We start from the raw sequence: 19036 nt of genomic DNA, 5'->3' as shown, positions 1-19036 counted from the left end.
GGAGTAGCACCCATTGTGGAAAAGATGGTTGAATCGCGTCTCAGGTGGTTTGGACATGTCAGAAGAAGACCGATAGAACATCCAGTCAGGAGGGTGGATGAGATGGAAGATGGACAAAGGGCGAAAGGCAGAGGAAGACCTAAAAAGACCATCCATGAGGTGGTCAAACGAGATCTACATATAAACGGTCTCACTGTAAACATGATACATGACAGAGCACAATGGCGTCGTTTGATTCATGTAGCCGACCCCACTTAGTGGGACAAGGCTTTGTTGTTGTTGTTGTTTGGTTTAAAGTGCCTTGGTAACATGAAAGAGAAAGTGCAAATGATTTGATGGCATTAATTGATTTTGCACGTTACTAGGCATGGGAGTTTGGAAAGTAGAAACTTAACTCATTTTAATTTCCTTTTTTAATTCCATTGAAAGCTTTTCTCCATTCTCTCTTTTCTCTCTCTAGTTTCGGTCATCTCAGTGTCAGAGAAGAAGATGGTAGAAGCAAGTTATCAGAAGAAGGAAGCAAAAACTAGAAGAAGCAAGAGGCCAAGGTGATGATGGCTCTTGTAAAAAAAAAAAAAAAGATCTACAGTTGGCGTGGCTAAGATCTTTACCACTAATGATAAGATGTGGTGAAGAAGTCTCAAGATCACCATGCCTAAAGATGGTAGAAGATCCAACTCGGTTAGAGAAGAAGATCCTTGGGGTATGGCTCGTCTCTACTTTTTTATCATGCTTCACAGGAGGTAGCTACTGTAGCTACATGGAGGAAGAAACAGAAGATAGAGCAGATGGAGTTGTCAAGGATCAAGGGTTCATCAAGGGTCAGAAATCCTTCTTGGGGACCAAGTCAAGATGGAAGGTTCAGATCGATGAAGCTTGATGAGATGGGATGAGAGAGAGGTAATTGCATGTTGGTTTTACTTTCGGTTCCCTCTCTCTTCTCTCTGTCTGAACTGGTTTGATGATTGAAGAAGAAGAAGTTGGCTCGGTTCAACCGTTTCAACCTTGGAGGCTTCTCCTTTTATAATAAGGGTGAACAGCCAAGGCTTGGAGTAAGGAGAGTAAGCACAGAGTTCTCATAGCTACTTAAGCTAACAGTAGTTCTTCTCCTTCAATGTGTTACATTTTGTATTTTCTTTAGTTTTGTCTGTCTTGAGTCTCATGGTGAAAAAGGCAAACAGTGTGAGGTTTGTAAGAAAAAGCCAGTGAACAAAAATAGGCAAAGTGTACAAAATTAAAGAAAAAGCCATAGATGTCTTAGAGGTCCTTTGTACATCTGTGTTGTGTATCATGATTCTGTGGGAATTCCCTTGCAAGTTGGGTTAGCACTTAGCAGTTGAAAGCTTGGTAGGCGACCAAGTCAAGTTCAGGATTGGGGATAGATTCTGAACTTGTCCCGGATAGGAAGAGTAGTTCCTAGGGAGAATTGGTATTTGTAATCAAGATGATTATAGTGAAATTTCATCATTGTTGTGATGGAGACTGTATGTAGGCTGCATTGCACTGAGCAGCTGAACCAGGATACTTCTTGGTGTGATTCTCTCTTTCTTCTCTACTCCATTTCAGATTTTGTTCACAGGAGACATAATTGAAAAATATCTCTTGACTAGTTACGAGACAAAAAGAAAAAGTCTCTTGACTAGTCACGAGACAAAAACAAGAAAAATCTCCTGAAGTTTTTAAAAGTCAGAAAGTTACACTCAGCGAAAAGAGGCTAAGATTCAACCCCCTTCTCTTAGCCAATGATAACCATCAATTGGTATCAGAGATTAGGCTCAAAGGGATCAAGCTTTGCACCTTGGAGAAAAGATCCAGATGGCAGAGAACAGTGGCTCAAACCTGGTGTCCTACACTCTGACAGAAGGGCAGTCAAGTAACAGACTTCCTTTCTTTAATGAAAAGAACTACACTTATTGGAAGGAGAGAATGAAGATTTTTGTGCAAGCAGTAGATTACAGACTCTGGAAGATAATCCTTGAAAGTCCTCAATTTCCAACCACTACAGGAGCTGATGGAGTGGTCTCTCTCAAAGGCGAAGCCAGTTGGACTGAAGAAGACAGAAAAAAGGTGAAGCTCAACACCAAGACTATCAACTTGCTCAACTGTGCAATCAGCTTTGAGGAATACCGACGGGTATAACGATGCACAACGGCAAAGAAAATCTGGGACAAACTTCAAATCACTCATGAAGGCACAACCCTAGTGAAGAAGACCAGAATAGACATGCTGAACAGAGAGTATGAAATGTTCTCAATGAAGGAAGGAGAATCGATAGATGAATTGTTTGAAAGATTCAACATCATCATTAATGGCTTGGATGCTATGGGGATCACATATCATGAATCTGTGCTTGTGACAAGAATTTTGAGAAGTCTCACAAAAGAGTGGGAAACTAAGGCAATAGTGATATCTAAGAGTAGTGGTCTTGATTCTATGACTTATGATGATTTGATAAGAAATTTACTTGCCTTTGAAAACACATATTTGAAAAAAGATACAAAAGGAAAAGGAATAGCTCTCAAATCTGTTAGTAACCCTCTAGATAATGAATCCATTGATAACTCATCTGAAAATGAATTTGTTTTGTTTGCTAAGAAATTCATGAAAATGGTGAAACTGAAGGAAAGAAGCAAAGGAAGCGGCTCAAGAAAACCAAAGAAAGACTTCAGCAAAGTGATCTGATATAACTACAAAGAGGCTAGGCACTTCAAATCCGATTGCCGTAAGTTGAAGAAGGAAGAGAAGTCAAAGAAGGGAAAGAAGAAAGGACTGATGGCTTCTTGGGAAGACTTGGAAAACGTCTCAGAAGAAGATGAAGAATCAGAAACCAAGTCTCAACCGTGCCTTATGGCAGATCACATTGAACAGGTAGTATATCATAACCCTGACACTGAAGATCTTCATATCATGATTGATCATCTTTTTGAAAAATCAGATGCTTCCTAAGTGAAAACCAAGATCTTGAATCACAAATTACTATTCTTAAAGCTGAAAATGGTTTTCTTAAAGATAAATTAAGAGAGGCTGAAACTGCTGTTGAACTTGTTGAAGAAAACAAGCAGTTAAAAGCTCAACCTAAAAGCTGTGAATTCCACCATTCTGTGACTGCAAATCTAAATTATTTTGAAGAAAATGACTGGCTGCATAAAGAGATAAAAAGGCTCAAAGCTGACTTAGCCAACTTTGCTCAAAGTTCTGAAAATCTAAATCAACTCTTTGCTAGTCAGAAACCTCTTTATGATAAAGCTAGTTTGGATTTTCATAAAGCTTCAAAATCTGTTGAAAACCCTTATTTTACCAACATGGCTTCATCTTCAAATGATATAAGGTTTCAAAATCCAACAAGCTTTAGTAAAACAGCAACTCCAAGATTTTGTAAATTATGCAATCGGAATGGTCATTTTTCTATTCAGTGTTTCTTTAGTCAAAGAATTATTGGAAATAAAGTTTTTAAAATTATTTGTGATTACAATGGCTTAGGACAAAGAAGATGGTTTAACGTCAAAGGATCCAAAAAGATTTGGATACCTAAGGTCACTTGAGCTTATTTTGTAGGTATGCCTAACATCCAAGCGGAAGGACAATATGTGGTACATGGATAGTGGATGTTCTAGGCATGTGACCGGAAATGCAACCTTCTTCATTAACCTTGATGAATATGATGGAGGGTTTGTCATTTTCGGTGATAATTATAAAGGAAAGATAGTGGCCATAGGTAAAGTTGGTAAGAGCTTTTCTTCTTTCATAAAAGATGTTCTACTTGTTGATGGGCTGAAACACAATTTACTAAGCATTAGCCAATTATGTGATCTTGGTTATAAAATTATTTTTAGAAAATTGGACTGTTAGTTATTTGTGAAAAATCTGGAAAAATCTTGTTTGAAGCTAAAAGGTGTAATAATGTGTATGGATTGACTATTGAGGATTTAAAAGATCAAAAGGTGACATGTTTTACATCACTTGAATCGAAAAATGGCTTTACCATAAGAAATTAGGTCATGCAAGCATGTACCAAATTTCTAAACTTGTTAAGAAGAACTTAGTGAGAGGAATTCCTAATATCAAATTTGATAAGGATATTACTTGTGATGCTTGTCAACTAGGCAAACAAGTAAAATCCTCTTTTAAACCTAAAGATGGAATTTTCACTAAGAGACCATTAGAAATGTTGCATATTGATCTTTTTGGTCCCACTAGAACTCAAAATTTAGGAGGTAAACATTATGGTTTGGTGGTGGTGGATGACTACTCTAGATTCGGTTGGATACTATTCCTTGCTCATAAGAATGATGCTTTCCATGCTTTTTCATCTCTTTGTAAAAAAATTCAAAATGAAAAAAAATTTAAAAATTATCCACCTGAGAAGTGATAATGGAAAAGGGTTTAAAAATCATGATTTTGAAAAATTTTGTGATAATTTTGGAATTGCACATAACTTTTCATGTCCTAGAACTCCTCAACAAAATGGGGTAGTTGAAAGAAGGAATAGAAGCCTTCAAGAAATGACTAGGGCTATACTTTGTGAAAATGATGTTCCAAAATTTTTGTGGGCTAAAAGTATTTTGAATAGGACTATCATTCGAAAATGATTAAAGAAAACTCCTTATGAGCTATGAAAAGGAACCCACTTAATCTTAAGTATTTCAACATTTTTGGATGCAAATGCTTTGTACTTAACAATAAAAAAAACCTTGAAAAATTGATTCAAAATCCTATGAAGGAATATTTGTTGGATACTCCACCACTAGCAAGGCATTTAGAATTTACCTCAAGGAACATAGGATCATAGAAGAATCCATACATGTGTCCTTTTGTGATACTAATTCAATTTTCAGTGCCATTTTAGATTATGATACAGGAAGTGAAGCTGATATGAACCATCAACCAAGTCAAGAAAATTCTAACACTGTCCCAAGTGAAGAACCTGTCCGTTCAGAAATGTCTCATCAGAATGGAGGAGACATTTCAGTTTTGTCTCCTGAACCAGTAAGAAAATCCGAAACAGAATAGTCTGTTGAAGCTCATCAAGGCAAAACCTTACCTTAAAGGCAATTTATCTCTCTCACGCACATTGCTTTCAACAAATTTAATTTATAACTGTTTTTGAATATTCAATTTACTTTTAAATACTCTTTTTGCCCCGACTTTTGGATGTTTATGGGCATGTGCATGGCTAATGCTCTTCTAAATGCTAATATGAGTTAAAAATTAATTTTTTAAAAAATGGATCAACATAAAGAACATTTTTAATGTTTAATGTTTAATTTTATTTTATTTTAAATTTTACGCAATATCACATAAATATTTGTGAAATGATATATTTTAAGAATAGAGAAATTTTATATTGAGTTTTAAAATTTATCATTAAATTTTTTATTTTCAATAATAAATAAGAATAGAGAAATACTCAACGGATAACAATTTTTTTTTGTCATCACTTTTAGCCATCAAATCAATTTTTTTTAATTTAGTAATTTAACAATATATTTTTAAGATCAATCTAACAAGTTATATGAACTGACTCTTTTTTTATTTTTTAAAAGAACTTTGGTTGAAACTCCAATTTTAGGTTAAAAATATTTTTTTGGACAAAAATATTCACTTTTGGGCACAAAAAAACACCCTTAAACAATCAGAGTTTTTTAGTGAGTAGGTCGGGATTTTAAATCAGATTAAAAAATGGTAAAGTATAATTTTTTGTCCTTTAAGTTTGTCAAAAATATTAAAAATATCTTTAAATTTTATTTTTCTTGTTGAATTTTGTCCCTGAAGTTGTCGATTCACATTTATCTATGATAGCTAAATTTTTAAAAAAATCTGGACCAATCCAACAATAATGCATGACAATATATTTGATTTACTTATGTTGAAGGTTGTTCTTATGAAATTGTTGCTGAATTAGTTCTAAATATTTTGAAAAATTATGGTAGAAGTGTAATGCTCAAGTCAGTGTCTTAAGGTCCAAGTAACTGAGGTAGCAGTTAGTTTTACATTTACTTTTATCTTTCTGTTTTTAAGTTTGTTAAGAGTTAGTTGCAGCACTTTTTATTCAGAGTTTGTTAGAATTAGTTATCTATTAGAATCCTCTAAAAGACTCTAAAACTAATATGTACCTATAAAAGGTTCACTCTCTCATTATCATTGTTGCTGTTCAATTACAAACCAAATCACTCACTGTAGATTTATTTTCTCTTCTCTTCTTCTTTTTCTTCCTCTACTCTTTCTTTCTAAAATTTCATCACCCAAGTTCATGATATCTTTCATGGTATCAGAACTTATGGTATCACAGTTTCCTTAAAATTCAATAAATCAGGTCTGATTAAGTTGAAGCTCAATCACGATAGCGCAAGGACTCACTACAAAACACTAATTTCAATGAAATTAGACGAGGATAACTATCTACAGTAAAAAGATCAGACAGAGTCAACAATTAAAGAAAATGACATGCTGAATCACATCACAGGAGAAGAAATGCCTCTGTAGTTTCTAGCATTAGAAAATAGTGGAGCTGGTACAGTGAACCCAGAGTTTTAGAAGTGGAAAAGGTAAGATGCACCCTCAAGTCATGGTTGTTAGCTTCAATGAGTAAACCATTCACAACAAGAATGGTTGGATGCATAAATACATGTCAAGTTTGGAAGAATTTGGAAGATCATTTCTCTTCTCAAATTAAAGCCAAGGTAATACAGTTAAAGAACAAGTTGAGTACTATCCCATCAATGCTTCTGTTACTGAATATGTCCTATCAATAAAAGGAACAATAGATGCATTAGCTTCTGTAGGAGAGTCTATAAAAGAAAGTGACAATGTCAATACAATCCTGAACGGTTTAACTGAAGAATACTCATTGTTAATAACTTCTGTTCTAACCACAGTAAGATCTCAAGGCATAAGTGTAAGTGAATTAGAAGCGTTACCCTTAGCACATCAAATTATGTCAGCAAAATTTCAAAGACCATAAGAATTTGTTCAAGCTAATCTAACTCAGCACTTTTAGCCTGAACAAAATCAGCAAGTGAGAGGTGGATTTAGAGATGGTTTTCGAGGCAGAGGTGGACGCATGTATAAAGGAAGCATAAGCTCAAATACTAGTGGTAGAATGATGCAAGAATCATATAATGGAGATAGAGGCTCATTCAATAATGGAGGGAGAGCAACATGAGATCAATCCTCTTTTCGCTATGGAAGAGGATAGTATGAAAGAAGAAACTATAATGATTCAAGAAATTATGCTGATGCAAGGATTTAAAATTGGGGAAGAAATTACATGGGAGAAAGGCCTCAGTATAACAAGTCGCAATGTCAAATATGTGATAGAATAGGTCACACAGCAAAGACATGCTAGTACAGGTACAGTGAGGAGCAGTATGATGCAGCCTATAATAAAGAAGACTATAACAATCAGATTTCTCAACCTAAGGCTAACTTTAGTAATGTGTTAGCAACTCCAGCAACCATTCAGGATCCAAATTGGTACCTAGATTCAGGTGCTACATACCACATGACACATGATGAGCAGAATTTGATGAAAAAACGAAAGTATGAAGAAGACAAACAAGTTGTGATAGGCAATGGAATATGTTTGTAAATCAATTTTTTTTGTAATTCCTATTTTAATCCTGATTTGAGCTCTAGGTTATCCTTGATGAGAAAATTATTACATGTACCTGCCATCACTAAGAATTTGATGAGTGTATATCAATTTTATTGTGATAACAAAGTATTATATGAATTTTATGCTGATAAATATTATATCAAATCACAGAAAAATATGGAAGTTATTCTTCAAGGAAATATGGATAGGAAATTGTATAAATTTGTCAAGTTCACCGCTGCACACATACCGACACCTGCACATACACATACATATACACCAGTAGCCTATGCTTCTTCATTGAAAAGCTTGAATTAGTTTCTTGTTTGGCATCCCAGATTAGGGCATCCAAGTAAAAGTGTCATGTATAAAGTTCTTAACATTTGTAATATCTCTTTTACAATTGATAAGATAGAATGTCCAGCTTGTTGTATTGGTAAATCATGCTAATTATCCTTTCCTGTCTCACAAATAATGTACACAAAGCCTTTAGAACTTGTATACACAGATATTTGGGGCCCAGCACCCATATCTGACAATAATAGAAATTAGTACTTTATGAATTTTATTGATGCATTCTCAAAGTTTACTTGGATATATCTTTTTAAATCTAGAGCTCAACTGAAATAAGTCTTTAATCACTTGCAACAAATTATTGAGTTGTAACTAAACACAAAATTAAAGATGGTATAAAATGACAATACTGCTGAATATGTTGGTTTAACAAAGATTTTGCAGAAAATAGGCATTTGTCATAGGTTTTTTTGTCCGCATGTGCATAAGCAAAATAGCTTAGCAGAAAGAAAAAATATGCATGTAGTTGAAATAGAGCTAACGTTGCTGGCTGGAGCTTCAATGCCTACCAAGTTTCATGGAGAAGCTTTTACAATAGCTGCCAAGTTAATCAATGTGCTACCTATACCAATTTTAGATGGACAGTCACCTACAGAGAAGTTGTTTGGGAAGAGACCTTCCTATGAGAATCTAAGAGTGTTCGAGTGCTTATGCTTTCCTCACCAAAGACCCTTCAACAAGCACAAGTTAGATTTCAAATCATTACCCTGTATATTTGTTGGTTATGGAACAACTTAGAAAGGATACAAATGCCTCACTCAACAAGAAAAAATATTACAACTCCAAATGTAATTTTCTTTGAAAACAGATTTCCTTTTAAAGAAGCAGCTAAGAAAGGATACAAAAAGATTAATCCAGACTCAACCCTAGCGATTTAAATGATTCATAAAATTTTCTCAGTAAATAATGAAGATAGACAGCAGCAACAACAAACTAATTGAGCCTCAAGACAGCAGCATCACCAACTAGTACCAACAGATCAATAGCAGTATAGTTCAGCCTTAAATGGTTCAGCCTCAAGACAGCAACAACAACAATTAACCTAGGAAAATGAAGGTAGACAGCAACAACATTCTATTTCAGTCTCAAGACAACAGCAATAGCAACTAATATCAACAGATCAGTAGCAACAATATACTTCAGTCTCAAGATAGCAACAACAACAATTGACCCAAACAAATGAAAGTAGACAGTAACAACAATATCCTAATTTAGTATCAAGACAATAGTAACAAAAACTAGTACCAACAAAGCAGCAGCAGCAACAACAATTAACACAAACAAGTGAAGGTAAACAGCAGCAGTAGTATGGTTCATTATCAAGTTCAGCAATTCTAGTAATTCTAAGAATTCCCTTAATCAATAATAACAGACGACAACAACAATTAGCACAAGCGAAACAACATCATGGTTTAGTATCAAGTTAAGCAATTCCAATGATTCCAATAACTCTCAATCAATAATGAAGATAGGCAACAACATCAACAATTAGCACTAGAAAATTAGTAGCAGGAGTATTTGAATTCTACAATTCCCTTAATCAATATTGGCAGACAGTAACAACAACTAGCACAAGCAGAACAGTAGCATGGTTCAGTATCAAGATCAGCAATTCCAACAATTCCAAGAATTTCTCCAATCAATTATGAAGATAGATAGCAGCAGCAGCAATTAGCATTGGCAACTCAACAGCAACAGTATTTGAGTTCCTCAATTTCATTGATCAGCAATAAAGGGAGACAGCAGTAGCAACAATTATAATTAGTGACAGGCACGACAAATAACATTTAGAACATAAAACATCTGTTAGATAATACTCAAAGAAGCAAATACAGAATTGAATAATCAATTAAAATAGTAACACCTTAACAAAAACTATTAGTAGCATCAACAACCCCTATTTCAATACCTATAAATGACATAGAAATTGTCTTACCACTTGATGAAGAAGCACTTACAACAGCACCAACAGTGAATGGACACTCCATGATCACCATAAGCAAGATTGGTATCTTCAAACCAAGAGTGTTTTTAGCTAGTGTGGAGCCAAGGAATGTATAGCAAGCATTGCAGTTCCCATAATGGAAAGCAACTATGGATCTGGAGTATGAAGCAATAATGAAGAATAAAACCTGGGAACTAATCAATCTTCTCCCAAATTGAGAAGCAATAGGAAGTAGGTAAGGGATCAAAATTAAATACAATTCTGATGGTTCATTGTAAAATTACAAGGCAAGGCTGGTGGTATAAGGGTACTTGCAGAGGGTCAAACCCACTTCAATCAGGCTACTTCTATCAATTGCTCTGGCTAAGTCATGGGCAATTAGGCAATTCGATGTAAACAATACTTTTTTACATAGAGATTTGATGGAAGAAGTATATATGAAGCAGCCTAAAGGATGAAAAAGGTGACTCATTGATAATTTTCAAATTAACCAAAGCACTCTATGGATTGAAGCAAGCTCCGAGAGAGTGGTATCGCAAACTAGCCAGTGAATTATTAGATGAATTGGATTCAAAGCAACAAAATTAGATGTGCCAGTATTTTTAAGAAAGATAAATAATGGAGTGAAAACTTTTGTGTTGGTGTATGTAGATGATATAATCATCACAAGAAAGTCTGAGATGCATATAAAAGAAGTAATTGAAAGGTTGAATGCAATGTCTGCACTCAAAGACATGGATGACCTTAGCTTCATTATTTTCTTGGCATTCAAGTAGCAAAAACAAGTGATCGAGGGTTGCTTCTATGTTAATAGAAGTACATTAATGAGGTACTAAAGAAAGCAAATATGAAAAGATGCTCAAGTTGTCATACTCCTCTACCATCAATAGTGAAACTAGCAGCTTTGGTGGTTCTAACTTCAATGATCCTCAACTTTATAGGTCAATAATTGGTAGCCTGCAGTATTTGACTGTGACAAGCCCTAAAATTTCATATAGCATATACAAAATGTCACAATTTGTACAAGCTCCTTTAGATGTTCACCTAAAAATGGTGAAGAGAATACTTAGATACCTCAAGGGCACAACAAACCATGATCTACTCTTGAAAAAAGCTAATTCCATGGAAATCACTACATACAGTGACTTAGATTGGGATAGAAACCCTGATGATAGAAAATTTACAAGTGGGTATTGTGTGTTTCTTGGTTCAAATATGGTTTTATGGGCTTCAAGAAAGCAAACAACAGTGGCAAAGTCAAGCATAGAAGCTGAATACAGGAGTATGGTAGGCCTAGTAGCTGAGCTAATTTGGTGAAAAATCTGATAATTGAGTTGCAGTTTCTACCAAAAGAGGCACTTATGGTCTACTATGACAACTTAAGCGCAGTTTTACTGACTGCCAATCCAATCTTACACTCCAAATCAAAGCACTTTGAGATAAATCTTCATTTTATTAGAGATCATGTGAACAACAAAAAAATTAAGATGAGTCACATTCCAGAAACTTTGTAAATAGCTGACATTTTAACAAAGACAATACCCTCTGATAATTCTTTTAGCTTTATAACTAAACTGAACATTGAGAATTTAGACAGTGCAAATGGAAAATCAAGAAACAATAAAGAAAATGGATCAAAGAGCAATGACAGCAACTACAGAGCAGAGAGCAGAACTCAAGAGAGAAGACTACTAATTGCATGATTGTTGATTGCTATAGTCTTTAATTGCCTAAGAAAAAAAAAGAAAGTAGTTAATTACCTAAAAAAAAAGAAAGCAGCGATGATAATAAGAGTTTAAAAAAAAAAGACAGTGGAAATGATGATAGTTACCTAATCTTTCTATTTTTAAGTCTGTTAAGAGTTAGTTGCAACATTTTTTGTTCAGAGTTTGTTAGAATTAGTTAGCTATTAAAATCTTGTAAAATATAGATTCTAGAACTAATCTATATCTATAAATTAAGGCTCACTCTCTCATTGTCATTGTTGTTGTTCAATCACAAACCAAATTACTCACTGTAGATTCAGTTTTTCTTCTCTTCTTCTTCTACTCTTCTTCTTTGTCTACTCTTTTTTTTTTTGAATTTTCATCACCTAATAAATTTATGCATGATACCTTTTAAATTAATTGTTAGGGATATATTTGATACAAATAAACAAATTTTAGAATAAAATTAAAACAATAAAATTTAAGAATATTTTTAAAATTTTTAACAAATTTTAAAAATAAAAAATATATTTTATCCTTAAAAAAAAAAATAATAAAAAGTGTTGAATTTTTTTTGAAAGATACCAATATTTTTTTTAAATGAATCGTCAAGCTAAAATAGTCTATTTAACCAATTATTTTTCAAATTAATTAGGCCAAATCTGCTTAACGTCTAGTTTTTATAAATACAATTTTAGAGACCAAAGTCTGCTATTTAAACTGAATAAATAGTTTAGCTCGATGGATTCGCTACCTTGGTAATATCTTTAAACGGTTTTCTTCCATTAACTTAGTTATCGTTGTAGTTCGTAGTATAATACTAGTATAATTCTGTACATGGTTGGGATGCATGCATGTGTAAGGCGTATATATACACGCCACGCGTACGTATGCAGAATAATAAATTCATATATTAAGGATGCATGATTGCATGATGTTTAATATTATTTTATATTTGGTGAAAGATTTATAATGCTTAAATAATTCCATTTGTACATAATTTATTGATTTAGCAGAATACTGTCATAAAACGACAGACATGCTCATTCTCAATTGATAATGATGAAGTTTAGATCCGAATAAGTAGGGTCACGCACTCTAATGTAGCTTGTTGTATCAATTAATTAACAAAATTATGATTATTTAAGATAGAAATTAAAAACATATAAAACTGAAGAAAAAGGACACAATTGGACTGTGGAGCGTTGACCTCCTAGCTAGCATGTTCAAGTTGCATGCAGTGAATCTTTTCTAACATATTATTCTTAAATATAATTAATTACTAGCAAGTAATACAAAAACACCTACATTTTTTATATAAATTTTCTTTTTGAAATTTGTGCTATCACACAATGGTGAGTAGGCTTGGTGTTTACAATAATATAAAATAAGTAACAACTTAGCTAATTATTTCAGCATTTTCATTTCCATGAGAATGAATTAATAGTGATAAATAAAATATATTTTTTGTTATGATAATTGTGGAATTAAAATTTATTATAATATTTTTTAGGTAACATTGACTCTATAAAAATCGATGCAATCTAATAACATGATACAAAATTGCATCAATTTTTAAAGTCGTTATAATATATTTTGCAAAAATTAAAAACCGCCATAAAATAAAAAAGGGGAATGTTAGGGGGACAATAATTTTATTGAACAATATGAACAACCACCAATCAAATGAAAATACACTACATTTCCAAATTAACCTTCTAAATTTTAATATTAAAATAACCATCCGTACACTAGTAAAATAAACATCCAATATATCTATTGTTTACATTGTTTAATATTTTCATTGTTCACCTATACTTTTCCAATAAAAAAAAGTTGCAATTTAACAATTTTTTTGTAATGCTCTGGGTGAGTGAACAGATAAATATATAATCATTTATGTATCTCATCCTATACTTTTGAGATAAATATTTTCGTAATAATATTGGACTAAGTCTTATATTATTATTCTTCATGTTTATAGAGAGTAATGTAAATCATGTAGAGTGAGTTAGTAATTATGAATTTTATTTAGCAAATGATTTAACGATTACCACTAAAGTCATTCTATTTAGTCATTAAATTAAAAATTAGCGACTGGTTTACTGTCATCACCGTAGTTTAGTTGTCGTGATTCTAGTTCTGAATTATCTGAATAGTTCGCAAAGGTAAGAAATAATGAAGAAATAGTTAAGAAATTGCAAGAGAAAAATAATGCTTTGACAACTAATAAATTGGAGAAGTAGAAAATGAACTCAATAACCAATTGCTACGATGAAAAAGCTGAATTTTGAGATTTTGATTCTTCAATTATGGGATGAAGAAACAAATGAAAGCGAGGATGACCAATGATGGCGAGCAATCTTCGAAAGAGTGATGATAATGATATATTCATAGTAGTATGATTAGTTAGTAATTGAAAAAGTTTAGGGAATCTACTACAACATAAGTCAACTCAAACCAATCTTTTATATTTTTTATTTTAAAATTAAAAAAATTAGAGTAATAAGAAGTTATTTTTTCTTTTTATAACAGATTTCCTATTTTTTAATTAGTTGGTCTAATTAACTACCTCCTAGTTAACTCTAACCCGTTAATAATTAAGACATTTGGATGATTAAGTAATTGGTTATATAAGCATTACTTTTGCTTATTAGTTAAATGGAAATTGTGAAATGTTATTTGGTATTTATATGAAAAAATAGGTCTATTTTTTATTATTTTATATTTTGTTCATTTATAATTATATTTAAAAATCAAGTTTTATTCTTTGCTACATATGAAATATAGTAACATTTATATTTAAAAAAGCAGTAATAACTAATTTAGTGATCAATTTTGAGATTTTTATATCAAGTACTAACAACCTATTTAGCAACAAAAAATATAGTGACCAAATTAGTAACTATTGAAATTATATATGTTAAGTTGTTAACAATAATCGATTTATTTAACAATTGACTTTTAGCGATTTAGAAACTAAGATTTTAATAGTCATTTAGTGACTGATATAATTTAGCATGGATTTGGTGGCTCTTTGTTAAAAATTAATTGTTAAAATCGGTCCTTAAAGGCTAATGGCCGAAATTAGTCGTTAAATATAATTTAGCGACCAAAGTTCTGGTATCCATTCAAATAAGTTGTTATTTGATTATTTTTTGTAGTGCAATAATTAAATTTGTTTACAATTAATATAATAAATCTTATAAGATATGAAATATGTATTTCTATGTATAGTGGCTAATTATTGACTAATTTTTTATATACATATTATATATCATCGCATAATAATTTTGTTGAAAATATTATTTACCTATATTATTTGTTAGTGGTTGATGTTTCATTAATGGATATATAATTTGTTTCCCATGGGTAGGATTAATTATAAAGGGGAGAGAATTAATATACCTGCAGAACCTAACATTATCAAGAACCTCGTGATGATTAATGAAAAAGTTATGTAAATTTTGCTTTCACTGATTAGCTTTTGTTGATCTGAATCACGTTCCATGCATGCATGGAAGGCCACACGGTCATGCACGTGTGAGGAATGAAAAGGGTCCTATTTACCAACTCAAAAGCATTCTTTCCTCTGCCCCAAATTAAAGTGGAAAAAGAAATAAGGTTGTAGCCTAATAATGGTTTTAACATTTTTTTTTTGTAATAAGATATTGCCGAGGTGTAAAGAGATGGACTGCATTTGTTATTATTATAAATAGATTTGTTACAAATATGCAAGTTATTATAATTTTATTGAAACTATTGTTACTTCCCTATAATGTAAGTTTTTTTTAAAAAGAAAGTTAGTTTTATATTAAATAAATATTTATAAGTTGGTTTTTAAAAGCTTCATTACTTCATTAGTATATTTTAAATTTATAAGTTTTATATATCTAGATATTCATTTTAGTTTGGGTAAATTTTTATATATAATTTATGGAGATAAGCCATTTAATTTAGGTATTTAAGCTGACATGAGATTTTATTATTTTATAATTATGACTAGATTAACCGCCAAAATTTAATCATATTTTTAATTCTCTTAGCTAGTTTTGGAGTTGAGCCAGTTATTCTAATATTTTTTTAAACTATTTGTGAATTAAATATAAAAAGGGATTTGTTGGACATACAAATCATTTTGATATATAAGTTTATATAAGTTGATTCAAACTCAACAAAAAAGATATTTAGTTTAGATTGTGTGTAAACACGCGCTTTCCTAACTCTTAAATAACGCAAACGGTTTTTTTAAATCAAAATCACAACGTTCAAAATTAAACAATGATTAAAATCTCTTAAAAATCTCTGAAAATCGTCACAAAAAGTAAAGGAAGTTGCGAAGTTGAATTCAAAAGGAATTATGAGAAAATGAAATAAAAAGATGAAGAAGAAGAAGCAATAGAAGATGAGGAGGAGAAAGAGGAAGAGTTTTGACTTATGCAGAACTTATCAGCACACATATACCGAAAATTCTTAAACAATACACTCAAATATTTTCGTGTTACACCTAAATATTTTCATGTTACACCTAAATTTGCTGCAAATAAAGAAAAATGTTTCTTCTAATGCTGCATTTTTTTCTTCTTTTTTTCTTATTTCTTTCTTTCTTTTAGTTAAATGAATGTAAGTTCATCCTCTTTCAAGTAATTTTGTACCATTATGTGTTTTTTCTTCTTCTTTGTTTCATTTGTTTTATTTTTATTCTTGTTAAAAGAGTAAAATAAGAAAAAACTTGAGAAGATAAAACAAGGGAAAAAAGATGAACAAGAAAAAAAAAGAAGATTATGATGATGACGATGATGAAAAAGAAGAAGAAGAAGCAACAGAAGATGGGGAGGAGAGAGAAAAAGAATTTTAAATTATGCAGAACTTATTAGCACACATACCCCAAAAATTCTTAAACAATACACTCAAATATCTTCATGTTACACCGAAATTTGCAACAAATACAGAAAAATATTTTCTTTAATGCATAACTTTTACATTACATTCAATTCAAACCATCAATGATGAACAACAATTTTTACAAATAAAAATAACATTATCCACCTACATAATCATAAACTACTAACGAAAACATTAACTAGAATCGAACCACACCTCAACCACTTGATTGGATTCAGAACAATAATCAACTTCGTTCTAGTTTAATTGACAATCTAAACTTGAATTATTCATTATCTTCAACAACGAAATAACTGTTCAAAACTGATTTTAGAGTTTGATTTAAAAAATGTAGAGAAGAATGCATAGATGGAAGAGAACGTAGATCGAAAACGTTGAGAAAATTTGAAAACAAAGACGAAATCCTTTTGAAAAAGACAGTTATATATTCGCACGTTGATTGAAAAGTTAGTTAGATTAAGAGACGCGTGAGGTAAATTGGGGTAAAATGATTTATATGGACTTGTATAAAAAATAATTTGTACGTGGAGAATAATTGATATAAAAATTATTTTAACTAACAAAAATTTCTTGTAATAAAGTTAAATTGCTCTACGGATTGAATTTCAAAATTTTGTTAAGGCATTTACTGCTGGACATATATATATAAAGAGTAATCTATTTTTTATATTCTGTAGAACTATTTAAAAGAACAATATATACTGATCATAATTATAATTTTGACTATTTTATTATCGTTTTGAAAGAAAAAATAAAAATAAATTCAAAGGAGAAGAAACCTAGCTCCATGATTCCCGATTGAACAGAAAAATATTTGAAATTATTATGATATGTTGTGTGTTTTTGAGAGACACGTGATCTGCACCATTGGATCTGTTTTATTTGGTTTTATTTTCTTTACGCATAGACAGCATAGCACAACACATATGAATCCACAGAAATCCAAGTCACAGATCAGAGATCACTGTCATGTCATACACACATGCTGCGATAATCTTCCCTATGTGTGTGTTCTTCCCTAATAAAACATTGATCTTGTTACGAATTTATCACACTAAATTTTATAGGTTAATGGGTTTATTTGAATCATAATAAGGAGTGAATTAAGGTAATTAAATTTGGAGAAAGAGTAAGCAGGGCTTTTCACCATATTAGTTCTTTGAATATTTTTGACTTAGAGGTGAAAATAGATAGAGTAAGGCAGGGTTTAGATTCAATCCTAATTTTATTCGTAGATTAAAATTTTTATATAAATTTAATTTTATTTTATCTATAAATAGATTGAGAATATTCTAACCCTAATCTTACCTGTTCTAAACCCGCAAATACTCAACTTTACTCGAAGATTATAAAAAAAGATGTAATATTATTAATAACTTGATGATAATTTAAACATAATTGATTTTTATGTAAAAAAAAATATTAAATTATCAATTTATGATTTTTTTAATGACTAAAAATATTTTGCATTTAGTGAGAGATCTTTAATTTAACATACATTCACTTAAAACATATATTTATATAAGTATATAATATATACATATATAAGGTACGGGTTAGTCAATAACCTTATTCTACCCGCTGCAAATCAAATTGATGACCCTACTCGATAAAATTGGATCGAATTATATACCTGCGAATAGGATGTATTTATTGCTACTCCTATTCGAGCCGAATCAAAAAGTTAGGAAAGAAGACTAAGCCGATTATTCAGTAATAAGAAAAATTAAATTACTATACTTTTTGTTGAAAGAGAAAAAAAACAAATTAAGAATAAGCTTTTATTATTTTTTATCTAATTCAAATAAATTAAATTACTCATTTTCTTGTATCAGTCTCGTTACATTTACATTCTTTTATAATAAACATTGTTTTAACATTAGTATTTTTTAAAAAACTAAATACGCGTTTTTTTGTTAATTTAAAAATAATTTAAATACTTCAGCGATGATTATATTAGTAATTATTAAAAATCGTCACAAATCTTAATTCTCACACCTTAAAAAATGGTAATTTTCAAACGGTTATATTTTGCGATGATTTATAACCGCCACAAATTATAAAAGAACAACTGTTATTTGGCGGCCCTTTATTTGTCTCTCCTCTGTTTTCTCCTCTTGCAGAACGCATGGACAATTTAAATGAGGTCTATATATATAATGAATTTGGACCCTCTAAAATGAAAAAAATTAATAAAGTGATAAAGTAAAAAATTAATCATCATTAGATTCTGTTAAAAAACTATATTGAAATACAGTCAATTATAACCAACTAGTTGAAAAATATGCTAGTTACATAAAAAAATAAAATAACTCCCCACTATCTCTATTTTTTGGAATTTCAAAATTAAAAACAAAAAATTAATTAAATTGACTTACGTTATAGTTAATTTTTTAAAATTTCTCATCACGATCGATTTTGTAACTTTTATAAAATATATGCTTTATTATCTTAATTCAAAAGTAATTAACTCATCATTTTACCACTTTATCAGCTTTCTATCTTTTAAAAGATTTTCATCCATATATAATA

General features: G+C 31.0%; 1 protein-coding gene across 1 annotated transcript; it reads left to right on the top strand.

Annotated features, from left to right (window-relative positions):
• Positions 1-10748: 10748 nt before the first annotated feature.
• LOC140177354 (uncharacterized mitochondrial protein AtMg00810-like) lies at positions 10749-11210 on the top strand. The gene has a single exon (XM_072210460.1). It carries the CDS (start codon positions 10749-10751, stop codon positions 11208-11210), a length of 462 nt encoding a protein of 153 aa, XP_072066561.1.
• The last annotated feature ends 7826 nt before the right edge of the window (positions 11211-19036 follow it).

The sequence above is a fragment of the Arachis hypogaea genome, chromosome 2, assembly GCF_003086295.3.
Source record: "Arachis hypogaea cultivar Tifrunner chromosome 2, arahy.Tifrunner.gnm2.J5K5, whole genome shotgun sequence".
Classification (NCBI taxonomy): Eukaryota; Viridiplantae; Streptophyta; class Magnoliopsida; order Fabales; family Fabaceae; genus Arachis; species Arachis hypogaea.
The sequence above is the reverse complement of the archived record's forward strand: the minus strand, read 5'-3'. Positions and strand labels throughout refer to the sequence as shown.

Excerpts from the sequence above, each read along its gene's own strand:
- LOC140177354 (XM_072210460.1), top strand. The coding sequence starts at position 10,749 with ATGCTCAAGTTGTCATACTCCTCTACCATCAATAGTGAAACTAGCAGC.